The sequence below is a fragment of the Sparus aurata genome, chromosome 5 (assembly GCF_900880675.1).
Source record: "Sparus aurata chromosome 5, fSpaAur1.1, whole genome shotgun sequence".
NCBI classification, from domain to species: domain Eukaryota; kingdom Metazoa; phylum Chordata; class Actinopteri; order Spariformes; family Sparidae; genus Sparus; species Sparus aurata.
This window is the reverse complement of record NC_044191.1, coordinates 33,512,411-33,539,292: the sequence shown is the minus strand read 5'-3', so window position 1 is coordinate 33,539,292 and position 26,882 is coordinate 33,512,411. Positions and strand designations below refer to the sequence as shown.

Below are 26,882 nucleotides of genomic sequence, written 5' to 3'. Positions count from 1 at the left end.
GTTTTATATTAAAGCAACATTATGTAACTATTTTACCTTCAAATTACAGCTTTGATCTCATGTTGATGGTACAGAGTTTTGTAACAGGGTGAATGAATGTCTCTGTCACTTGATGTGATGAGTTTTACGTCACAATAAAGAGCCAGCACCTACGTTACGCGTGACAAACTGTTACAGACCTGGGATTTGAGTTTACGACAGTGGGTGGCGCCAGATCACACAGAATGCCAGTTTTTCTACATAGCGTCTTGCTTTTTTTTTGACGCTAAGCTCACAAGACTTCACGAGTCAAAGGCTGCGAGAGGATCATCGATCTGCAGCGAACAACACACTGCAGCTCGCTACACGTTTTAACAAAGCGTCTAATTAACAGAGACAGAAACAGGAGGAAGGGAGAAAAAACTTTAATTATATATCACTACCTTGTTAGTAGGACAACTGTAAAATCAGCTAAAGCTACACATGTATCCTCATATGTTTGCAGGCTATTCCTGCCATCTTTCTCAGTAATAAGTCCTCCTAAATGCCGATCAGATCAATTATTAAAGCTGCACGTTAGATGCTAGAAAGGTGGCAGGGTCCGCCACATGTAAACAAAGTAAGGTCAGCTTGTTCATTCAGTCATGGAAACAAAGACAGTTTGATTATTTAGTTTGTTTGGACAGAAAAAAATCAGCCAATGAAGATCGATCACTTCTGATTAAAACTACACGGTGCTCCTTTAATATAATGATGGATCTAAAATGATGAACACTCTTTATTTCTTCTTCCTGCCAATCAAGGTCGGATTGAAACAAACCCTTTATTTCACCTGCGTCTGACTGTGTTTGAGCCGCGCCGGTGGCCTTGAGGTAGGACGAGCACGTTCGTGACTGCTTGTGAACGAGCAGTTGGGTGAAATCGATGAGTGGCACTCTCTTCTGCCTTAACAACTTCTGTCAAGGTGCTCTTGAGCGAGGATTTCCAACTCCTCGCTGCTCCAGTGGAGCTGCTCAGCGGCTGACAGAGGAGTGCTGTTACACCGGGCAGCTCCCAGGTGTTAACGCATGTGAAAGTGATGCAGGTTATTTGCTGGAACACGTGTCTCCCCGGATGAATAAAGGTTAAAAAATATGTACGGTAAATGTGGCGAACAGCTGGATCTCCCTTGTCTGTGTTTAGCATAAATCTGTGAAGAAAATTTGTGTGTCCTCCTCGCTCTATAAATATACAGCGCAAGCTCAGGAGAGCTGGCCCTGCTGTCAGTGGACACACTCCAGGAAGGTTACACAAAGGTTGAGCGTGAAAGTGCTCCTCCTCCTCCTCCTCCTCCTCCTCCTCCTCCTCGCCTCCTGCAGCTGCAGAGCCTCACCTCGGCCACAGCCGTGTAGACCTGCAGAATCTGCTCGTGGCCTTTGACCTGGCGTACGCTGATTTTGCAGGAGAGCTGGGCGGTGGCAGGGCTGTATCTCTCCAGAGAGAAGGCACAGTGCAGGGGCTGCTGGTTGCTGCACCACACTTGGGGGAAGGAGAACTCCTGAGGAGGCAGAAGGAGAAAGAAACAGGGCCATCAGAAACGTAACGCGGCACACACAAGCAATGTTAGCATACGCTCCAAATGAGATGATTCAGCTCCCGGTGCTGCGACACATGTGGCCACGCCGTCACGTGCTCGGGCCACTTACATGCAGTGAGATGAAAGGTAGGAGCTCTCTGTCTTCACCGGCTTTGAAGTGCAGAGAAATGAGTATTGTCGAGGAGAGAAAGAAGATATCCTGATATCATTTACAAATAAAGCCCGACCCCCTGGTACAGTTTCTCCGCTTTGTTCTATAAGCAATATAAGCAGGAATTTGGTCCAACAGGGAAAAGATTGTCTTTGATGTATAATTTATTTCCAGAGAAACGTTCCCATATGCGGGGAAACGTCCTTGACCTCTGCTAGACTCCATCACCGCCATATCTGCATATTAAAAGTGACCTGTAAACGATTCTAAGTGAAGACGGCCACATTAAAAGCGGCGGCCGGTGCGCCTACTGATGACTTAACCCCTGTAGCTTTGATCCGAGCTGCCCTGCGCGGCTCACAGCGGCAGATAATGGGGTCTGGGAGGCGGGGGAAGCGGGGGGGGGAGGGGTGATGGACGCGAGAAGCCTCAGATGCTCTTTAACAACTAAAAGCTGACTTGATGTATGGCACGCCCGCTCGGCTATTATTCTACACCTGCTCCACCGACGCGGGCTGGCGGTGCCTGCCTGTCGCCGCGGATCCCTCATAAATAAGGCTGTGAAGAGGTCAGGTGTCTTTGCTTTCACCCCGCATTCAGATCTGTAAGCAACAAGAGCGTACAGTGGGGACACAGCTCCGCCGCCCCGCCGATGACAACAACAGGTACAAAACAGCATTCAGCGGCTGCTGCACCGTGTGACACCTCGTGCTGTTTGCATCTTAATGCTCCTGCAAGCAGAGCAAACACAACGCCGCTAATCTCCAGTCGCATCCGTCTTCATGATCCTTCAAGAGAGAAATGTGCGTGACAGCAGGATTCACATAAAAACATCAAATCACAACCAGATGAGTGTTATGAGCTGAGCAGATTTGACTCGACTCGTCTTCTATGTGGGAGCGCATGTGACGACAGCAGGTACAAAACATCACAAGAGGAAAAACAGCAGCCTGCTCTTCTCCAAGGCTTAAAAACACACAAGTGTCAGGAATCAACAGTGAGCAAATCTGACACGCTCAGAAAACAAATCTTATGTTTTATTAAAGGGGTATTCCGGTGTAAGTTTAATCCATGGTATCTAACACACCGTGAAACTGTGTTAGACTCTCTCTCCAGAGATCAAGTTAGCAGACCGCTAATTTACGGAGTTTTATCAACCTCAGAAACGACCGCACGACAACAATACACTGCAGTAAATGGATCCAAATATAAACCGCCACCAAAAAGCCTCAAATAATGCTCAGAACAGCGCCAAACTTCAGCAACAGTACAAATAGGGTCTCAGCACATAGTCCGGGGCATCTAACCTCCGCTAGCTTAGCTGGATTTCTACTGAAAAGCTGACTAAATTTACCACTCTTCTGCAGCAGCTTCCTGTTGACGGGAAGTCCCGACGAGTCGATTACCGAGTGCAGTAGAGTTCCTGCGGCTCATGGATGAAAATGTATGATTATGACTCCATGGAAAAGCAATCAAAGTTCATATGTGTCTTACCTGCCAGTTTATAACAGTTATTATCTAGAGCGGACAGGGAAAAGAACGGAATTGAGCATTTCTAACTAGATTCAGTAATCGTTGCATCGGGACTTCCCCGACCTGGAAGTTGATGGAGGAGAGTTGCATACTGTTTTTAGCTTCCCAATAGAAATCCAGCTAAGCTAGCGGAGGTTAGATGCCCCAGGACTATGTGCTGAGACCCTATTTGTACTGTTGCTGAAGTTTGGTGCTGTTCTGAGCATTATTTGTGGCTTTTTGGTGGCGGTTTATATTTGGATCCATTTACTGCAGTGTATTGTTGTCGTGCGGTCGTTTCTGAGGTTGATAAAACTCTGTAAATTAGCGGTCTGCTAACTTGATCTCTCGAGAGGGAGTCTAACACAGTTTCACGGTGATTTAGACCATGGATTAAACTTACACCGGAATATCCCTTTAACAACTCAACATCAGTTCTTCGCTTAGACGCTTAAGATTCTCGGTTTGTAACACGTGAATCCAAAATAAAACCCGTTCTCATCACCGCCTGGAGATATATTCAAACATTGTTGCAGACAAGCAAAAGACAATATAAAATACGTCTTGGTAAAAGATTATTTAACTCTGGCAGGACTGCTGCAATAATTAAGTTTTAGGATTTTGCAGATTTAGCATCTTTTTTATAAGGTGACATTCAGCTGCTGCCATGGTTACCTGACATGTGGTAAAGGGTTTAATGCTCCACAGGAACTGGGGAACATCCTGGATGGACACCTGGAGGCTGAAGGTGTTCGCTCGGAAAGGCAACATCTTTGGCTCCTCGAGGAGCTGACCCCCTCTGCTCTTCTCTGCTGCCACCACTCCCTGGACACAGGAAAGAAAAGGAAGGCAAGATGAATTGACAGAAAAGACATCAGAAAGAAAAGAGGTGTAAGAGAAAAAAGAGATGGTGCAGAAGAAAACAAAAAAGAAAAGCCTTTCCTTTTCTTTTGCATATCAGCACGGACACCTGTTGCTAATCCTGTCCTCTGTCACATCCGCTAATTGACTCGTCACAAATATTAACACAGAAGCCAAGTAGTTACGTCAAGTCTCCGCTGAACGAACCATACGACTCCTGTCTACATTAGCATCACATTTGCAGCCTCGACATGACAGATTGAAGCTTGAATGTAATGCCGGGGACACCCGTGCGTCGGGGGGGCAAACGTCCATCTCCCAAATTGAATTTGCGATGATGAAAGAGCACTTTGATTGTCGCTCGCAGGTATTCATCCGTCATCATTGTTCAGCGTCCCGATGGGATGGTTCCGTGTCTGGTCTGTCTGTCCTTAGCAATCTCAATCACAAAAGGGAAAAAGACAGCGAACAGAGCTGTGACTAATGCCAGGCCGCACTGATTGGTTCTGACTGAGTGTCCGTGTGTGTGAGACGGTTCTGCAGGTACGTGTGTGTCTGAACTCTAACTCACGTGCCCGGAGCATATCGCATATTGCCGCAGGTGTGACAGCAATCAAACTATTGGCTAAAACACAGATGAAAGACACTCACAGGAAAAAAAACACAAATGTGGCAGCAGGGAACCTGAAATATGGCACTCCTCCTCCACCATCTGCCTCTGTCGTTCACAACGTCAAAACACCAAACAGCCGGACAACGCTGGATTTCCTTTATTTTCCCGTACAGCGCAGCTACAGTATCTTGGATCTGCGGTCGGGTTCCTTTGGTTTTGAACTCATCTGAAGCTCTCCGTGATGCCGCGACTGAAGCTGCGTGTACACAGCGACTGTTGCTGATCTGCTGTTTGACACATCACACAAGATTGACGCGTCTCAGATGATGTCTTACAACAAAGGCAGTGTTGCAATGTGAACGAAAAGATGAGCAATCCAGACGGAAGAATTGCGAAGGTTGCTGGAGTTGCTGTTGGAGTTCCAGTAAGTAAAAGTTCTGTTACTTTTCTGTTCACACAAAGTTTTGGAGGCTGCAAGTCGGAGTCTCCATCAAGCTCCTCTCACGGTTACTGTCTTTGTAGAGTGTTTTCTAATTGTGTCTATCCATCGAAAAGCAGCTTATCACAACCTGTTGTTACGTTTTGTGTTAGGCGCAAGTTGCACTGCATAAAGAGCGACAAAGTCTTGCACGTTGAGGCGGACGAGGACAACATTCAGGCCAAAACAAGCACAGGACTTTCACTTTTACATAGTTACATAAGCAACATAATCAAAGTAGTTATTTTAACCCAAACCACAATGTTTCCCTGAACCTAACCGAGTAACTTTGGTCCCTGTGAGTGAAACGGTGAGCATCTGGCCACACACCTACTCGATTCACTTCACCCGCTCGTCTCTCATATCGATCCATACAGCTTTTTAGCTCGCTATTAAAGTTATTTCTCTGGTTTCCTCGTATCCAAAAGTTTCCTGCCGAAGTTACTGGGGGAGCAACTTTGTGTACTTCTTGGTAAAACTAGCACGAGTATCGACGTATCATAATAACCAAGGCGCTGGTGAAGTGTTTGCTAAGTGGGCTAAGCAGTAATATTGGCAGGGTTGTCCCCAGAAATTGTTAGTGTAGTGGCGCTCCGTCAGCCGGGGGGGTGAAAGAGAGAGGTGGCGGCAGCCCACAAACACCGAGCTATAAAGCAGCTAACATTGAAAATGAGTTTAGTAGCGCTGAGCTAGCAGCATAGCGGTGCAGCGCCGCTGTTCCATCGTCTGGGGAGAACCCTGATTGGTGTTAGGTCGCTAACCTAGATCTTAATGAATAAGTGACACGCTGTACCGATCGCTCTACGACTGATTCTGGATAAGTGATAGCACGTGGCAGAAGAGGGAACATGGGGTCTAGGAATAAGGAGGACAGCCTCGCACTGAGCCAGCGTGGATATATAGTGTGGACATCTTTTTTAAAACTATTTTGAAGTTGTCACGATGGTATTTCTGAAAGCTCCTATAGACAGGGACCGAGGGAAAGTTGTGGCACTGTCTGAAAAATGACGACTGTGATGGAAACTGCTACGATCGTCACCCTGAAAATGTGATTATTTCTTCTGGATGATATTAGAATTCAGGATATTGTGGAAAATACTTTCCACTTAAGGTTAAAGGTTGAGGTGAACAATTTTATTGCAAGTATTTACGCCGGTTGGTAAAGTCAGCCAGCAGAACAGTGACACGGTTTGTATTTTCAGTAGGAAACTTGTATCCAGACCTGAATAACGCGACCTTGGAGATGGACGAACATTATTCTGCAGCATTCCTGAGCATCAAGACTTCCTTTGTCTCCTTTTTCACAGCTGACACAAAGATATTCACATGATTTCCTGTGATTTTAAGAAGCGTGTCAATATAGATATAAATACTAAGAATGTTTAACTCTGTGTACTCCTTTGAAAGAGACGGCAACAGTATGCAATCAGAAAAATTACAAAAACATGCCAACCACAACCCTTCCTGGGTCTCAGCTGAAGGAAATCTTTCCCTCACAGTGTTTGTGTTGCATCAGGCTTCGTGTTGATCCAGAATCCAGCCTGTGATTGTGCCGGAGCTTGGAAAACACACAGCAGAGATGTGGCGCTAACAGACAGGAGCCCAAGGGACGCACAAAAAAGTCTGGCATCTGCTCGGCAGGCTGGGAATTCATAAACCAGATCCAGGATGCATTTTAAAGCCAGCTGCCACTGACGGCTGCGACATGACAGAGAGGCGGCTGGGAGGCAGAGTCGGCAGAGGTGCTCAGCTCGGCTCGGCTCGGCTCGGCTCCACTGTTAGTCTGGTCTCTCCTGGGAGGACGGGAAGCTTGATTTCCCCGATGTTCGCTGATGAGATCTCAATGCTTAAAAAGCCCTATAGGTCGCTGAAGGATAATCAAATCAAACGAGATGAAAAAGGATGATGGGTTCACATGTGAATGGCAGTGATTACAGCGCGGCAGCCGCTGTCTCAGTCTATTAAAACCTCTGGAAGAGAATCCGTCAGGCTGAGGGCCCGCTATCAGCCCGGCAGGATTGTTTCACAGTGGTAATGAATCTGCAGTCATTCACGTGGTTTAACTGGTCGACAGCACACGCCGAGGTACCTGCTGCCTCGACAGGCCGGGCCGACACCACACACACACACACACACACACACACACACAAGATGATCGCTTTGAAACCAGGCCGTGACCCGACATGTAACTCCTAATAGAGGAGGAATTGCTAAAGCGAAAGTGTGCATCCTCACGTTTTTTGCCAACGAGGTCAGAGACAGCTGACGTTTCTGATGCTCAGTTGCAGAAAGACTGCTGAATCTGCCCAGCTGAATCCTGGACCGCTGGTGAAATGAGGTAGAAGTGCTCTCCTCCTCCTCCTCCTCCTCCTCTCTCTCCACAGAACAAAGAAACCTCAGTACAGCAGTAAAGATTAAAGCCATTCATCGGCCAGCGGAGGATCAAATCACCCCAATTGTAACAGCCTCACTTTGATGACCTTTTTTCCTCTGAAGGCTCTCGGAAAAACACATTTTCTCACGTGCCTCTGCCGGTATCAAGCCACGAACATGGTTCTGCTTTAATTCTCTCACATTTTGAGATATTTGCCTCTGAGATTTCTGCCTCCGTCCCGCTACAATCAGGATGAATAGAATCTAATTTGTGAAACTCACTGCTTTGGGAAAAAATGACATTCAAAGACAAGAGAGTCTTTTGAGAAATAACTTCCCCACTTACGCCGGATAATCCACAAACCTCATTAATGGTTTTTCTAGGACCAAGAAATAGTCCCTTTGAGGAACATTGGGACAGTGTTTTCTGTGAATTATCCGGAGTAACGAGGACAAAAGAGCAAAGGCAGTGCAGACACAGAGCAGCATTCATTTGGAGTCGTGTTTTTGGCAACCTCGCTAATGTCTGTCCAATATCGACTGTCCTTTTAGGTTTTGGGTTCATCTGCCACCGGTTCCTGAGGGAGACATCTTGCTCTTTAGCTGCTAAATGCTCCACTTTGTCCACCAGCTATTAGCCAACTGTTTGTGTCTGCTGTTTGGAGCAGGTAGTGTAAAGTGGGTTTATTAGAGCTTTTTTTTTTTGCAGGAAACAGCTGCCTGATATTGAAAAACAAGGCTACTGAGTACCACTGCAGGGAAGATGTAGGCTGTCGAAACCAAAACAACGAGCTGAAAGAAGGTAAAACTCTCCACAGAGCTGCAGAGACACCAAAAACTTCTCTCTGAATTCCAACACTGAATCTGAACTTCATTAAGGTAACTGTAATATAACTTCAGGTCAACTGGACCACGTGAAGTAGAAGCATTTGGAATAATTAAGCGCACATTACACCTCGGCCATTTTAAATGTAAAAACAATCGTACATTAGATTTGTTTTTGCCCAGAGGGAAGCCAAAGTATTTGCTATTTAAGCTTCTATTACTGACCACCTCTTCCTCGTGAATAAATGAGCCTGTGGAGAGAAACACATCGCTGCAGGAAATCATAATGATTTAATCTTCGTTGGATAAACAATGAGCCAAACGCCGGAACCGCCGCCCTCCCTCACCTGAAAGGCGTGCGGCGTGTCGTCCACGCAGTACACCCGCAGGCTGTAGCTCATGGAGCCGGCCTCCATGCTCCCAAACACAGCCAGCTTCAGCCTCTTGACGGCAGCCTGCGTCAGGGGCTCGCCCACCAGGGCGTACGAGCCCGGCTGGTCCAGCAGCAGGTGGCAGCTCGTCGAGTCCATCAGGCAGTAGCAGGAAGTGGACTCCTCCTCCACCGCCATGACGTCCTGCAATGAGACAAACAGAGGCGGAGTGCATGAGGACGCTGTGGGTGTCAAAGCTGCTTTTTGTCCCACTAGAAACGGTTGTTGGATCATGAAAACTAACTAATCCTGCACGCTGTCGACCTCCTGAACTCCGACAAGACGGTTGTGTTTCCACCTTTGTTACTGGGTTAGTTTGTTGGTTTGTCAGCAGGGTTACACAAAAACTACAGGATGCATTTTCATTAATGCTTAATGCTTAATGCTAATCCTCCTGTCTGTCCTCCTGTCTGTCCTCCTGTCTGTCCTACCGACTCTTCGTCACATTTCTGCCTGAAAAACACTGTCTGTCACCGGCAAGAAACTTTAACTCACTGAGTGTTTGTGTTGCAAATAAATCACTGCGACCGTCAGCCCTCCCAACCGAGACTTCAGTGAACTTTCCCCAGAAAACAGACTCTAACTAACTAATCCTGCACGCTGTCGACCTCCTGAACTGCAACAAGACGGTTGTGTTTCCACCTTTGTTACTGGGTTGGTTTGTTGGTTTGTTAGCAGGATTACACAAAAACTACAGGACGCATTTTCACCAAACTTTGGATGGACGATGGGTCTCAGCCCAGAATAGACCCCATTACCTTTTGGTGCAGATCTGAACAAAGGGACAGCTCATTTTATTAAACATTGTGAGATATTATGTCATGTGTCTTTACGTGTGAATACAATTTTATATGGACACAAAAACAAATCTGGGCCTCAGTTGAGGAGGTAAAAAAAAAAAGGTCCCCTGCACTTTTCAACAGAACCCTGTTCGACCCAAGAAATGTGGCAGGGTCCGCCACGTATAAACATAGTAAAACAGTATAAACTGTGTTGTCCTTTAACATCAGTTTGTTTATTCAGTCGTGAAAACAAAGAGAGTTTGATTATTTCGTTTGTTTCGGCAGATGAAGATCTTTCTCTTCTAATTACATCAATCATCATTATGTCTTCCCCAAAACTACAGAGTGAACCTTTAATGGAAGCATCAGTGCAATTCACTGATTTAAACTCACATTGTGTGTCAATGGGTGAGCCTGGTAACAACCTCCAATAATCAGTAATAATTAGACGTTATCTCACAAACTAATTGAGACTTTCCGCTACCTGCAAAGAAAAAAAAAAGTGTTCAACATGCTTTAGCGTCGCTGTTCCTCACAGTAGCACACGCAACTTGTTGCTATTGTAGAGCTAAACTATTCATGCCTGGAGCTACAAAGATATCAAGACTAGAAAACCTGTGCAGATGAGCTGTGTGAGACGACCGTGTACAGCAGAAGGCATTATGGATTGGGTTCTGCTACGCCGCTGTTGAATAATGGTGTAGGTAACATAACGCAGGTTTGAATTACAAAGCAAAAACCCACACGAGTTTGTAAGAAGCCTCCCGAGAACGTGCCAATAAAAAGAGCGGCGGTGTTCGTACACAGCAGAACACAAAACAGTCATTATGGACAATACAGAGTGTTTTATTTATGAGATGACAAGAGCAGCTGGGAAGCACTTCATTACTTCCAACTGGAATAAAGAAAATCTTTTGTGTACAGTCTTTCATTTCTTTTCTCTCCTTTTGCTTTCCTTTCCCTTAAATCTCCATTATTTGAACAGAGGACGCTGTCACAGACCCAGCAGGAAGCGGGAAGATCCATTATAACAAAGGGAAGTAATGACAAGACAAAGAAAACATCTCAAAGCGCCAACTACAATCTGTGTTTGTGCGACGAGCGAGCGAGCGAGCTGCTTCAAGTGCTCGTACTTGAGCTCATAAACAGACTTAAAAGTTTCACTTCAAGGGAAAAAAACTAAAAAGTCATTAGCAAATATTTGTTTCAACCTACTTAGGAGACAAAATGCGGATAATGCCGTGCACCTTCAGATCTCTTCCTGTCTTCATCTAAACCATCTCACATCGCTGTCACACAGTATGCCGCAGCCTCGGTCCTGGCAAACAGACACAACCTGTGAAATACATGTGATTATCAAAATTAACGAGGAACCGTGAGACCAATCAGCACGCTAAAAACGCAGCCCGAGGAGCAGTATTCATTCCCTGGCAAATAATTACCAATTTAACGGGCAGTATGGCGATTAAAATGATTGTTATCGGCCATCTTGTCCACGAGACAGCAGACCGCCTCCTGTTTACTCTCTGCTGGGCTGCATTAGCACAGTGTTAGTGGATGTGGCGGAGCTGCAAAACGACTTTCTGTGTGACTATATTTTTCTTGCTGTCAACATGAAAAGTCTCCAACCATGAACTGATCCTACTGACAAATACTGTCTGTTTAGCCACAAATCTGGAAAATCTTTGATTTACCAACTGCTGTAAATACCCAGCAGAAGACTGAATGTGTGTGACTCCACGGTTTAATATAGTCCCCTACAAAAGGTTCAGCGTCTCTGATTCAGTTGCACTCCTGCACAACCTCCATCTGCTACTGCCGACCACAGCCCCATTCACACTGGTGTCTACATGCGGGGATCCTGCGCCAATTTTGCCCCAGTGTTCATCCGCCTCTGGAGTTAGTATCAGGGCTGTATTATTGGCGAACCGAGCCAGGTGAATGGATCAGCCGGTTTCGTGTATCGAGGGCGTGTTGATGATATAGTCTGATGACTACACAGGTCCTTCACTCAACTAAATACAGAGAAATGTCCCACAAAGCAACGTTACTGACCAAACAACAGTAACGTAGTAACTGTAACTGTCTTTGGCAACTTATGAGGAACAAAATACCACAAACATACATGGAGAAGTGTCTGTTCTCCTGACCGTCCTCCTGTCTGTTCTCCTGACTGTCCTCCTGACTGTCCTCCTAACCGTCCTCCTGACCGTCCACCTGACCGTCCTCCTGTCCGTCCTCCTGACCGTCCTCCTGTCCGTCCTCCTGACTGTCCTCCTGTCCGTCCTCCTGACGTCCTCCTGACCGTCCTCCTGACGTCCTCCTGACTGTCCTCCTAACGTCCTCCTGACTGTCCTCCTGACTGTCCTCCTGTCTGTCCTGACCGTCCTCCTGACCGTCCTCCTGACTGTCCTCCTGACCGTCCTCCTAACGTCCTCCTGTCTGTCCTCCTGTCTGTCCTCCTGTCTGTCCTCCTGTCTGTCCTACCCACTCTTCGTCACATTTCTGCCTGAAAAACAGTGTCTGTCACCGGCAAGAAACTTTAACTCACTGAGTGTTTGTGTTGAAAATAAATCACTGTGACCTTTAGCGCTCCCAACCGAGACTTCAGTGAACTTTCCCCAGAAAACAGACTCCGTCCCCGCGAGTGAGCCAGACAGCGTCCTGTTTACTGATGCTGATTATGTAAGTATGTAATTTAGAGCCAAAAACGTAAGTTTGTCACTTTCCAGGATGTTTGGTGGGTCAGGATCTCAATCACAATACATTATAACAACATTCATATGATTATAAACTGACCGCGAGTTTAGATTGGCAGGGGGACACCGGGGGAAACACACCAACATCATCATGATGTGTACCGTCATGTCTCTTTAGGAGCCGCAGCGCCGGCTTTCTGTGTGAATTACTCGTCTTGAAGGCTGAGCTGCTTCACTCGGTGTGAATCACCATCGGCGGAGAATTGGCGAACCAACGCTGCGGACATAATGCGGCGTTGCTGTTTAAACAGGGCTCATGTTGATGAGGGAGTCGGTTCATCAGCCAAAATCCAACAACTACTTCTGCGTTTATAACACCTGCACACGTCCGTCTCTTTCACCTCATGCAGCATCCTTTGTGAAAATGTGTGTTGTATTCACACTGAGTCATCTCGGCCTCTTTGGCATCTGAACCAGAAGTGTATCTAAACTCATCAGGACAAAAGTAAAACTTACAAACACACACAACACACCGGATGCGACTCATTCTCTGTTGTGCTTTTTCAGCTCGTACATTGTAATCAGGCGCCGTATCGCAAATAAAATGAGATGCTACATAAAGTAAGAAAATGTTGACGCTCGGTTCAGCCGCATTCACGTCAGGAGTTGGGATTCCTTCTGTGAATACTTTATGTTTATGCATTTTGTACTTATGCCTTCTGCATCCTCATAAGCACAGCTTAACACGCTGCAATATGGTGCTGAATAATAACTGACTGAGGCTCAGAGCGCCGCGGAGCCTTCTGCGGGTAGTGTGTATTTTTAATGACAGCTGGAATAAGGCTGTTTTAATGGCGCTGAGCATTTGCAGGTATTATGCATCTTCAATACCCGCCTCTCTCTCTCCAGGTTAGACCTCAGTGGTATGTCATTATTTCTAACCAAAAGAAGCTCTAAGGATGTCTGCGCCCTTTTAATATTACAGCAAAATCTCAAAGCGACATAAATCTTGTATTTATTCATTTTCCCTCCGGTTCCTCTCCCCGCTCCCTCATTCACAACGCTCGCACATCTCCAGAAATTTGCCCTCTAACACCGAACAGAAACCTTTTTTCTTTTTCTTTTTTCTTTGGTCACACAATAGCAAACTTTGAAGGCTCACAAAAAAGCCAGGTTGGGTAAACACGAGCCTGAACTCAAAGGAGGAGGAAGGAGACGTATACGAACTGACAAGAGAGCTGCGACGCCTCTGCAGGCAAATAAGACGTCAGAAACAACATTAATCTCGGAGTGAACGACCTGAAGAGAGCCGACACAGTTCCTAATCTGCAGGAGCATCAGGTGGCATCAATATTAGAGCGGCCGATCTTCTGCGGCGAGGTTCGGTTCAGACGATCAGATCCAAACATGCTTCAAAATCAGCCCTTAAGACTGTTCAACAGTGTGTCAGGACCTACAACTCACGTCCGACTGAGTCTTTATTTGACTTTCATGTCTTCATGTTGGGTCATGAATAATGAAAGCTGGAGTGCAGTTGTCTTTAAGTAGCCGATGGTTTCAGGCGTTTGCTTCTTTTATTCAGGCTACTTGGTGTTTTTCACAGACTATCTGTGATGTTTCTGCAGAAACAGCCTCACTTTTAGTTGATGTTGCACCGCTGACCTCAGATATAACAGCTGCGAAGCCGATGAGGACTTTCAAAGTGCTCAGAGGGCTCAAAAACGGAAATTTTAACACAAATGTACATTTCCATGACAACTGGGCGACCGCGTTCGCCGAGGAAGATCCCGTCGTGTGATTGAAAGCTCCATCTAGAGGTTGATTATGTACTCGACGGAAAAACACATGAAAGGGCTGAGTGCCTGCTCGGAGCTTCTTTTACCAGAACCACTACTACTATTTTACTAACGCTGCTGAAAAATGACAAGAGAAAAAAGATAACCGCGTCTAGGGAGCAACCTTTCAGGAGGACCGGCTGCGAGAGTGCCCACAGGCCAGATGTTTTACTTTTCAATATACAGCGCCTTGCGGAAGTGTTCACCCCCCTTGAACTTTTCCACATTTTGTCAAGTTTTAACCACAAATGTAAATGTATTTTATTGGGGTTTTATGTGATAGACCAACACAAAGTGGTGCATGTGAAGTGGAAGGAAAATGATACATGGTTTTAATTGTTTTTTTTTACAAATAAAAAACAGAAAAGTGTGGTGTGCAAAAGTATTCACCCTCCCTTCACCCTGATACCCTTAAATAAAATCCAGTGCAACCAGTTTCCTTTAGAAGTCACCTAATTAGTAAATGGAGTCCACCTGTGTGTAATCTGATCTCAGTGTAAATACAGCTGTTCTGTGAAAGCCTCAGAGGTTTGATAGAGAACATTAGTGAACAAACAGCATCATGTAGCCCGAGGAACACACCAGACAGGCCAGGGATGAAGTTGTGGAGAAGTTTAAAGCACGATTAGGATATGAAAAAATATCCCAACATCTCACAGAGCACTGTTCAATCCATCACCTGAAAATGGGAAGAGTATGACACAACTGCAAACCTACCAAGACATCGAAGAGGCCCATGATAACTCTGCAGGAGCTGCAGAGATCCACAGCTCAGGTGGGAGAATCTGTCCACAGGACAACTATCAGTCATGCTCTCCACAAATCAGGCCTTTATGGAAGAGTGGCAAGAAGAGAGCCATTGTTGAAACAAAGCCATGCAGTTTGCCACAAGCCATGTGGGGGCACAACAAACATGTGGAGGAAGGTGCTCTGGTCAGATGAGACCAAAATTGATGTTTTTGTCCTAAATGACCCCTGAACACACCATCCCCACCGTGAAACATGGTGGTGGCAGCATCATGCTGTGGGGATGCTTTTCTTCAGCAGGGACAGGGAAGCTGGTCTGAGTCGATGGGAAGATGGATGGAGCCAAAAACAGGACAATCTTAGAAGAAAACCTGTTAAGAGTCTGCAAAAGACTTGAGACTGGGGCAGAGGTTCACCTTCCAGCAGGACAACGAGCCTGAACATACAGCCAGAGCTACAATGGAATGGACCTAAATCAACTTGAGAATCTCTGGCAAGACTTGAAAGTTGCTGTTCACAGACACTCTCCATCCAATCAGACTAAGCTTGAGCTAATTTGCAAATATTTCAGTGTGCATCGCTGGTAGAGACTAACCCAGAAAGACTTGCAGCTGTCAAAAAAAATTTAAACCATGTATCATTTTCCTTCCACTTCACAATTATGCACCACTTTGTGTTGGTCTATCACATACAATCCCAATAAAATACATTTACATTTGTGGTTTAAACGTGCAAGGCAGTGTACGTCTAAAGCTCAGAATTTACATGACAACAACAGGCTTTTTTATTATTTTCCTCTGCTTTGTTTGATGCAACAGACATAATCAATACATGTGCCTGCTAACAAAATGATCAAAGTGCCCGAGTGGGATTAGTAACGGGCCACCAGGTGAACAGATCTGATCCTGGGCTTCAAGACATTTTACGCTGGCATTGGTTGCGGGAATAAGTGCACCGAATCAAACTTTCTACAGAACCCAGAAGGTCCATTATGTTGCGTCTTTGCAGAGGGCCGCTGCGGCTCTTGAATGTGCTTCACGGCAGCGATTCATATCGCTTAGATAAACATTATTCAGGACGGCCGGTCTGCCTCTAAATAACGAGCTCTTTTAAGCGCTGACAACCACCACAACAGCCAGGGGCAAACCTGCGTTACTCATTATCCAGACCCCTGCTCAGCTCGCCAAAACTTTACGTCAGATCCACATTTACATTACTGCCTGACTGGATCCTCCCCTCCATTCTTCTCCCCACACCGCCCTCTTCTTCTCTTCTCTTGTCTTGTTATCATCTTTGCTTGTTACCGCTCCCCCCCACCCAAAAAAAAACGCAAGCAAATAATGCAAAGTGACGACAGCGATCGGGCTTGTTATGCCCCTTGGGTTCAGGATTAAGCTCTTGGGACTTCATCCAGACCAGTAAAAAGCAATCTTCTTCACCGAAGGAAAAGGCAAAGAGAAAAAAAAAAAAAAAGGAAAAAAGGCTGACATTGTTGGACTGAAAACACGAACATAAAGAGCTGGAAAAACACAATGTGTCCTGCTCCAGAGCATCAGAGCGAGACTAACAAGAAACGCAAAAATATCGGGTAAGAGTCGCAGCGCTTGGTTGTGCGAGAAGTTGATGATGTGCAAAGTGTGTGTGTGTGTGTGTGTGAGGACGGGAGGTGTTGTTCAAGGAGGCGGATGGAGAGTCGTGGTCAGCAGAGAAACAATCTCCATGACTCTCCCCCTGATCGCTTCACATCTAAATTCACTGTGCCATGTCTTCCCTGATCCACTAATCGATACTTGCCTTGTCTAACGGCCCGCTGAGTGACAGCGGCCGTGCCTCTTCCTGGCCATTACACGCTGTAATTGTTTCTTTATTTTCCTCCTGCCGGACCGGCCGTGTTACCTCCGTGTGGCCTTATGTCACCCTCTGGACCCAACGTGAGAGCGTGAGGTCGGATCAATCGGCTCGCCAGCAAAAAGCCCCCGACAGTGTAACACACCGGTCACGCGTCACGCTGGCTAACCGGGCCTTCTGTCGCATGAATCTTACGTCAAGGAGCTACGAAGCTCACTGTCTCACACTGAGCCACATCCATTAGCTGTGCTGAAGGCTGGAAAAGACAAAAAAAATCACCCGACCCTGATGTGAAATGAAATCCAGTGTTGACATTGAGGTCTAACAGCTGCCATACCAAGAAAATAAAGATGTGTAGTCTGTAGTCCTAAAACTCAGATATTGGTTAGCATTGTTGCACATCCAGTTTGGGTAAATTGGACTTTCTTTAGTGCTTTCTCCTGCTACTGACCACTCAATGCGCTTGACAGCACTTTCACCCTCCACACACGCTGCCAACTGGGGTTTGGACCAAGGATACTTGGACTTGCAGAGGTGGTGGTCAGTCTGGGGAATCAAACCAGCAACCCTCTGATTCACGGACGATTCTGATTCTTCTGTTCGCTCTTCCTCCTGAGCTACAGCCGGTTCGCTTGTCTCAAAATCTGTGAAATACAGTCTGTGGTTACAACAGACTGAAGATATTTACACAGTTTTTGTTTTACTTCATTAACATACATCATTAAATGTCCCACAGTTTACTCATAAAGCTCTTACATGTCTTACACGGTTGCTAACGAGTGTCTGAATGAGACTACAGAGGTTGTCGGGAACATTAAACGTCGTCACAGCGAACACGGAGACTCATCTATACTCACTAGTCTGTCTTTACAGGCCCAACTATTCTAACTCTTGTGTGAAAGATAAATACTTTAAGTGGTCAGAAACAAATGTGCCGTGCCGTCTTGGATAAAGTTGCGTAAAGTTGGGAGGCTGCAGAGTTTATAAAGTCGGGTGTTAATTATCAATACAAGTTATACTTTTTTTTACACTGAGTCATTTGCACCATTGTTAAATCAGAACATGACAGATTGGTGCAGCTTGAAGGTCCACAGCCGGTTATACAGATATTTGCAGCAGCTTGCGTGACAAACAGTCGGGCCGAGGGCGGGCTGAACCTGAACACGATCATAACGATGTGTGGACGCATCAGCTGCTTCCTGTTTGATACGCTTATTTTGTCACTCTTTGTTTCTGGTTACCTCGGGCGCGTGGGCGTTTCTCACCAGCCTTCTACATCCAGATGTTGCAGCGAAGGTAAGAAAAACATGCTATTTGTAGGTGTGTAAACAACTGAGTAATACGGTCGTCAAACACACATCTCCATATTTCACAACAGGGTTTTCTTACGCGTCTTCTGTATTTTCTGTTTCAGACCGTATTTGACATCCGAGCACAAACAGCCAGGGTTTAAAATCTAAGTATGTTACATTCCGTCCATGTGTGCTAACATGTTGTCAAGAAACTGCAGGAAGATTGTAATCAAGTAACGCACAAAACCCAGACGAGCTCAGTTCATTCATCTACATTGGAGCTGCAGAGCTGAAGAAGTGTTTCTATCTGCCCGTCGTTGCTGTTCAGACTTCACTCCTACGCAGACAGCTGGACGATGTTCTGCTGTCAAACATCTCTGGTGCCAAAAAACCAGGAAAAACTAACCAGCGCTGCGTTTGATTTTCCCTTACAGGAGGCACTTCAGGTGATTAGTGTGAATGTTTATCACCGAGAAACTTCCCCAGGTGACTAAATCCATTTTTAGACACTCATTTTTTGTATTTTCTTATATTGCACGTTTTCTGAAATTGAGGGCTCAAAAATGCAAATGAGGTCTTATCTAATTAAACGTGAACAGAAGTCTGAAAACAAAAACACAGGTGACTTATTATAATTATCATGACTCAGCAGTTCACGTGTGACACATCATGTAAAATAAGCATGCAGGGAAATTTTGATTCCCACATGTGAAAGTTGGATAAAGACACAAGTTATAAAATCTTGTTTCATCTTGTCGACATATTAGAGTCAAAGGTTCTCACAGAGGGGATTATTGATTATCTATTCTTATACCATGGTCTGGGGGAATACTCGATTCTGATTGGCTGCAGGGTGTCCATTAACCCCTGATATATGGACACCTGCTTAGTAGTTCCAGTCAAATTGCTGGCGTATCAAATCTGAATATTGTATTTCCAGCACTGAGTTCAGTCCGTCAGTCCTTCAGTGTCTTATCCTCTGAACACCACAGGGTGGCGACTGTAACACACAAGCTGCAGAAAGTTCACTTCCCCTCTGAACTTACTGATACGTGAATAATCTCACATCCCGTTCGCTGTTCAGCTCTCTACTTCAGGCTGCGGCCACAGTAACGTTACACACGGCTGGTTATTTGTTCGTGAAAATCTTGATATTGATTTGGGGACATGAACATGACTGGTAGTTAGCTAATCGTGTTAGCTAGCATACTGTCAAATTATATTAACTGTTTGTCAACCGTACGCAATGTTATTGACTTTGAATCTTGCTAGCATAGCGTTAGCTTTCTGGCTCATCCTGAGCGGACTAGAATATCTCCCGTTGCCAAGTCGTATCTATGGTCCGTCCTATTTACTGGAGGAGTGAACAACGTCTCCGTTGCATAAGAATCTTACGGGAGAGTAATGATTGTTCCAGGTTTTAGTCAAACCCTCAGGCGTTACCAGGGAAATGAAGTTATGGCTTGTGAAAAACTTTAAATTTTGATTGTAAAACGCATGAAAATGTAAATTAATGGTCTTAATTTCTTTTCTTTGGCAAGTGACCATGGTATAAGCGGGATAATGCCCTTCGAGGTGTCCATAAACAGAAGTTAATGGACTTCGCGGAGGCAACCGTCCTCCGCTGCGTGTCGGACGGTTCTTAGGCCTCCGCGTCGTCCATTAATTCCTGTTTATGCACACCTCGAAGGGAATTATCCCTTACTTATAACTCAATAAATCAGATAATACTGTCACGAGCCATAAAAACAATAAAATATTACCATGTTTTTAGGATTTATTCTTATTTAGGTCAGGCTGTTTAATGAGAACCTGTGCAGGAGGTCGTGTGTTCAGCAGGACTCCATCGTTCTCGCCATTCTTTCAATAACATCAAGTTTTGACACCTGCTCTCCCAACATCGTAAAAACACTCCGTCTGTGTGAACTATTAATTTATTTATCGAAATCCTTTTATGTCATCTATAAAAAACCAGAAGGAAAAGAGTCTACAAACACAGATGTTTTTGTAAACCTTCTTTAAACGTCCGTGTCCTGAATTCTGGTGACTTCTGCAGCAGCAAGTTTATCAGAAACGCTTTTAATTTGACTTTTAATTCTGTAGAATATGCAGAATAATTCACCCCTCTGGCTTCAGCTTGTGTCAATCTCTGCTATAAATATTCATATTCATACTAATATTCACCAGTTTTCATTCATTCATTACATTTTGTTCCTTGCCATTCAGAGTCTGTGCACACCGCTGTGCTTAACAGCCGCCGGATGACGTCGGTACAACCTGTGATTAGCAGGAAAATCAGCAGACTTTAGAACATGGACGCCCGCTTTTCTTTCAAACTTTCCCTGAAAAACAACATGAATTCTCTGAAATTTGCTGTATTTCTTTCTCTGTCCCTCTCACGCTCACTGAGGAGGAGGAAGTGCAGCACTGGACCACATGCTGCACAGCGCCAGAAGCAGGAAATGTGGAAAAAAAAAAGGTGCAAACATTCATCATAAATCAGCAGAAATGCAGGAGAATTGTGACTCCGGGGGGGAAAGTGTGCGAGGGCAGTGACAAACTGGAGACCTCTGAGAGAATCGGGAGGGTTGATAAGTGTGCTTTATCTCTTCTGTTGTTCACTTTGTAACAGAATAAATGCATCTGCATCTTCAATATCACTTTTATTTCACTCCTGAGCAGCAGCAGGCTGGACTGCAAACACAAACCGCAGGCACTACAGTTTACTGAGTTTACTGCTTTCATTCCGGTTGACATTTAGCCACTAAAAAACAAATAAAGCCACGGAGGGAAAAAAAGACAACCGGGGGACGGCCAAGTGCCACGTCAGAACCGAGCTAAGATCCTGTCGGGCTGCACTGGACTTGACAGGTGTGGGCCCGCAGCTCTCACCTCCCATTTGCTGTCCTGGGTTTTCCTCTTGAGCTGGATGTTCCAGTTCTCGGCGTCCACCTCGGCGCAGTGAGCGATGGTCATGGCCACTGGGCAGAAGAGGTCCAGACCCGGAGGACCGTACGTCACCTCTGGGCCCAGGAGGATTTCACAGCCTTCCAGTGTTTGGACGCTTAACACACAGTGACACACACACACACACACACACACACAGAGGAACAGAGAGTGAGACACACTGTAGAAGATACACAAAAAGAAGCTGTGGTCACAAATACCCCCTTAAAGTGAAACTCTCGCCAAAATGCAACCTAGGCTTTTTTTGTGAATGTATATAAGTCAAACCTTCGTGTAAAAGCATAATTACGACGAAAGAGGCACTTTTAAGATTTACCGTATTTTCATTTTCGTGTCAAACTCATTGTCAATGGGAGTGCTACGGGCACTTTAGCAATAGCATCAAAATCTCTATTTTTAAAACAGTAAGAAGTCTCGACACAACATGAAACTTTGCTGGTAGTATCACCAGGGTCTCTACACATGAACACGAGCATTGAGAACATTGTTTGTGTACACAGAGTTTACTAAAAAGAAGCTTTTTAAACAACTCACGTTAGCAGTAGCTTGTTCCGCTCGCCGCCGTCCTGCCAGTGGAGAAGTGTCGATCTCAGAATGTGACGTAACCTGGAGGACAGTTAAGGTGGAACGCTCCTAAAGCTTAGTTCCATATAAATGCAGGATAATTCGTTGTTATGTCGTTAGCGAAAAACAATATTGACCTTGAAGTTGAAAAAAGGAGCCTCATATAAGAAACAATACTAAATTAAAAAAGCTGGAAAAGTCACGTGAGATCTTGCGTGGATAGTTGTTGCTGGAAGACAGTAGTTCTACCTTAACTGTCCTCCAGGTTACGTCACATTCTGAGATCGACACTTCTCCACTGGCAGGACGGCGGCGAGCGGAACAAGCTACTGCTAAAGTGAGTTGTTCAAAAACCTTCTTTTTAGTAAACTCTGTGTACACAAACAATGTTCTCAATGCTCGTGTTCATGTGTAGAGACCCTGGTGATGCTACGAGCAAAGTTTTATGTTGTGTCGAGACTTCTTACTGTTTTAAAAACAGATTATAGATAGAAAGAATTATGCTTTTAACGAAGGTTTGACTCGGGTACATTCACAGAATGACCCTAGGTTGCATTTTGGCAAGAGATTTGCTTTAAAAACACAACAGCGTCTTTTTACTTTTTTAAATCCCACTGAGATAATCTGCGATCAAGACAAACCTCTGCCTGAGAAAACAGATCAGCCACATTGTGCCTGGTGTTGTTCATGGCAACATATGTCCTGCTGTGAGCATCCACACTTCACATGCCTTTCAGTACGTTTCCATTTATTATCTCAGAGCCATTATATGTGCTGCTGCTGCTGCTGCTGCATGAACGACACTCGTGGACTCTCGCTCCTCCAGTTTGAGTTATCTCTACAAAACCGCGCTGCTGGAATTTGTTCCCGCGCAGGTGAAGAAGTCACTGCGATTTGTCGGCGAGCTGGAGCGTGCTCATTAAAAGCGGCTTTAAAACAAACAGGTCGTGCCGGCAGATGGTGGCGGCAGCGGTTGGTTTTCAGAGAGCGAGAGAGAGAAAAAAAAAAAAGAGGGCAGGCGAGATCACGACAGCCGAGATCATCACCGCGTCGGAGCTCTCCGGGCTCACATCAGTCATCGCACGGCAGAGATCAGAGGAGGCTGATTTGTTAAGATTTTCTCCCCTGAATGAGAAGCGGTTTATAGTTGTCATGGGAGCAGCAGCTTTTAACGGACGGTACGCTGCACAGAGACTCAAACTAACGGGCTGAGAATGAGGAGGGATGCCTAATGGTGTCGTAGAAGACAGGAGCAGCCCGGGTCACAACTCAGGCCTGGAGGCTGACGACAGTCTCCACATCTCTGTTCACAACCAACAACTTACTGCAAAACTGTAAGATTATTATCTGTGCCAGAAGCTTTAAGATTTAAAGATACGATACGTAAGAATTGGCCACTTGTCCAACTCAAAACAAATATGGGGCCAGCTGGTTAGCATGCTAGTTTCAGTAGCAACACAGTGCATCGTAATCATAACGTCAAAACTGCTATTTATACACATTCTGTGAAACTGTAGGTCATATTTGAACGTTCTCAACTAAAATTCTACATATTGCTCCTTTAAAAAACATGCAAATTAGCTGAAATCAGATGTGTGTCTTTAGTTTCAAGAGTTATAATATAATAATAGGAATAATAATATTATATAGCAGCTTTCGAATTCAGTTACAAAGCAGTTTATAAAACCAATAAAACCAATAAAAGTGAATAAAAAAAGCTGCAAGACAGTAAAACTATTATCTGCTTATCAGCTCTGAGATTTAATCTGGACCCAGAAACAACCAGAAAAGATGGAAAGAGAGAAAAAAGGAATTGTGATAATCTAATCGACTGGTTATGAATGCATGAAGAACAGTTTCCAGATGTTTGTAGAGACGATCTGCTCCTGGGAACATCTGCATGGATTGATTTATTGATCTACTTTGCACTGCTTTGTCCTAGAATCAATACCTCTGTAATAAAAGCTCACAGCTCGTACATCAACATCACATGTACTTCATTATTCTTCAGAGTTCAGAGATGGTTAGAATCAGTTGACTGCTCTGCTCTCACTGCTGCGTTTGAATATTGAAGGCTGCTTCATTGTTAATGCTCCTTCAGGTTGCTGACATCCGCTCCCGACCTCCAGATACCTGCCTCAGCATCTGACCCAGGGGAGGCGGAGGGGGAGGAGGGGGTTGATATACTCATTTTCAACAACCTTGCACAGCCCACCTCGCCCTCTCCGCTACATCTCTTAGCTCACTATCAGTTTTTTCTGTTATGTCAACAGCCGGCCTGCTCACGACGGGTCCGGAGAGAGCGCCCTCGATTCCTCAGCCAACAGCCCTGAGCCTGATCACACATTTAATGTAAAGTGCAGGTGAGGAGCAGATTACCTGCTCCTTAAGTGGGCTGCAACTCGTCGGGGCCCCCCGAGAGTCCGGCAACCTTAAAGACGCGTCCAAGTTTTTTTCTAAATTCCACTTGTCATCAGGGTGAAGGGCTCTATACGGCGGCTTCTCCAGCCCTCAGATGAGGTGCATTATTTAGAGCGAGCGATGACTCACTCCTCGGGGACATGTGGAGTCGTGCAAAGTGGCAGCCTGGGCCGGCAGAGGATACGGCACACTTAATAAATGCACACATTAGCACGCTCCATTAGCTGCACCTTTATTTGCTTGTAGTCTCCCACCTGTTCGTCCCACTGTGATTCTGTCCATTTTTAAGGCGGTGCAGGCATCTTTCCGCGGCGCGTGGACGCATAAATCAAACAGGCATCTAGAGACGGAGCCTCTGCACCGCTTCACCATCCGGCAAAGACATTTCGGCTCTCCCGCTTTGATCGTTCATCCATCTTCTGCCAGCGTCTCCTTTCGACTGCGGAGCATTCATCAAAACAACTCCAGTAATCAAGAGCTGACAAAAGTTACTTGATTAAAAGAACAGCTCTGTAAAACATTACCAATAACTTCAACTAATCACCGATCTGTTGAGGAAAAACAGCACGAGGCACTGTGCCTTGATTTACAATAGCATCATAATGACTTCTCAACTAACTTTGATGCCACTTCATCTCCAGCCCCGGGCCTTGTTGTGCAACAGCACCACTTCACCGGGGAACGAACGAGTGTCAGCAACAAGGCTAATCACTTGACTTGACCACTCAGAGTGTTATTTGGTCACTTATCACCGAGAGCGCTACTCAGATAACTAAAAATAATGTCTGGAAATCACTGAACAAGTTGAATGGATGCTTGAAGCAGTGTGTCTGGTTGGCGATATATTGAGTATTTTCTCATTCATGACTCATATCAAGAGGAACGCAAAAGAAAATGGAAGAAAAGTTACTGTTAAGGCGACTTCTCGCTGATGTTGAACATCAAAATGGGATAAAATATTTAGCACCACTGTTAAAGGGATATTCCGGTGTAAGTTTAATCCATGGTCTAAATCACAGTGAAACTGTGTTAGACTCCCTCTCCAGAGATCAAGTTAGCAGACCGCTAATTTACGGAGTTTTATCAACCTCAGAAACGACCGCACAACAACAATACACTGCAGTAAATGGATCCAAATATAAACCGCCACCAAAAAGCCACAAATAATGCTCAGAACAGCACCAAACTTCAGCAACAGTACAAATAGGGTCTCAGCACATAGTCCGGGGCATCTAACCTCCGCTAGCTTAGCTGGATTTCTATTGGGAAGCTAAAAACATATTTCAACTCTCCTCCATCAGCTTCCGGGTCGGGGAAGTCCCGACGCGACGATTACCGAGTGCAGTTAGAAATGCTCAATTCCGTTCATTTCCCTGTCCGCTCTCGATAATAACTGTTATAAACTGGCAGGTAAGACACATATGAACTTTGATTGCTTTTCCATGGAGTCATAATCATACATTTTCATCCATGAGCCGCGGAACTCTACTGCACTCGGTAATCGACTCGTCGGGACTTCCCGTCAACAGGAAGCTGCTGCAGAAGAGTGGTAAATTTAGTCAGCTTTTCAGTAGAAATCCAGCTAAGCTAGCGGAGGTTAGATGCCCCGGACTATGTGCTGAGACCCTATTTGTACTGTTGCTGAAGTTTGGTGCTGTTCTGAGCATTATTTGTGGCTTTTTGGTGGCGGTTTATATTTGGATCCATTTACTGCAGTGTATTGTTGTCGTGCGGTCGTTTCTGAGGTTGATAAAACTCCGTAAATTAGCGGTCTGCTAACTTGATCTCTCGAGAGGGAGTCTAACACAGTTTCACAGTGTGTTAGACCATGGATTAAATTTACACCGGAATATCCCTTTAATAGTGATCATAATGACAGTATGGAGAATTTATGGGAAAAATACGCACGTTGGAGAACTTATCCAACAAACTGTGGGATTGTTTTTTAAATTCAGAAATCAATGTGAGGAGTCGAGAAAGCCGGATTGGTCAGAGCTCTGGGGAGGACATGTTTAACACCTGTCTGCATTCGTTGTCCTGCTGAACATAACTGAAGACAGTCGAAGTCTTGAGAGAAACACTGCGGCTCTTTTCTCCAAACTGAACGTACTGACGAGATCTGATTCATCGCACCAAGTGTTATTTCTTCAGAGAACAAGCAGCTCTCAAACGTCAACAAGGAGAATTTCTCTCACAAAACAAACAATCAATTTCTAAACCTAACCAAGAATTTATTGTTGCCAGAACCTAAAAAGCAGAAAACTGTAACGACACAGAAAATAAGAATAACAAGCTAACAGTATAATAATGTGTTCCGAGCTGGACACACTCTCTGGTCTCCTCAGGGAGCGTCCCATACTCAACCCACTTCACCACGACAGTTTGCTCAATATGTGGATTTTATTCACAGTTTCACTAAATAGTCGTCGCTGGATATTTTAAAAGAGACCGTGGGACAATTTCCAGACAAAAAACAGGTCGTATAAGCCCAAAACATGATCCTCTCCTCAGCCGGACCAACTGGTTTTTGCGCCTAAACCTCATCAGAACGTAAACACAGCGTCGTCACAACAAAGAAAACTGAACCTGAAAGTTTCAACATAAAAGAATGTAAAGTTACAATATATAAATGTGTGTTTTGCAGAAACAGTAACCTGCAATTTGTGTTGTTCGATACAATGTTCAGCTTGTCATCGCAACTTATTATTAGGCTCATTGTCGTGTTGGAAATTAGTTCATCAAAGAAATCCTGAACGTCAACAGCCGAGAGTTTAATCTCCAAAACTGAAGACAGAGATGCTTGTGTGTGTGTCTGTGTGTGTGTGTGTGTGTGCGTGATGATGATGACCATTCTGAAAGTCGATGATGTTATCAAGTCTTCTTTATCGGCCTGGAAGTAAAGAAAACCTTCAAACGTGTCATTAATGC

At 45.0% G+C, this 26,882-nt stretch overlaps 1 protein-coding gene across 4 annotated transcripts in view; it reads right to left on the bottom strand.

The window, feature by feature from the left end:
- Positions 1 to 26,882, bottom strand: part of unc5db (unc-5 netrin receptor Db) — a 171,429-nt gene that overhangs the window by 8,125 nt on the left and 136,422 nt on the right. For all 4 annotated transcript variants that reach the window (XM_030417921.1, XM_030417922.1, XM_030417923.1 and 1 more), the window contains 4 exons: positions 20,895 to 21,066; positions 8,716 to 8,943; positions 3,894 to 4,043; positions 1,352 to 1,516 (listed from right to left, as the gene is read on the bottom strand). In XM_030417921.1, the coding sequence (XP_030273781.1) occupies positions 1,352 to 1,516; positions 3,894 to 4,043; positions 8,716 to 8,943; positions 20,895 to 21,066 (715 nt within the window). The remainder of the gene's footprint in view (positions 1 to 1,351; positions 1,517 to 3,893; positions 4,044 to 8,715; positions 8,944 to 20,894; positions 21,067 to 26,882) is intronic.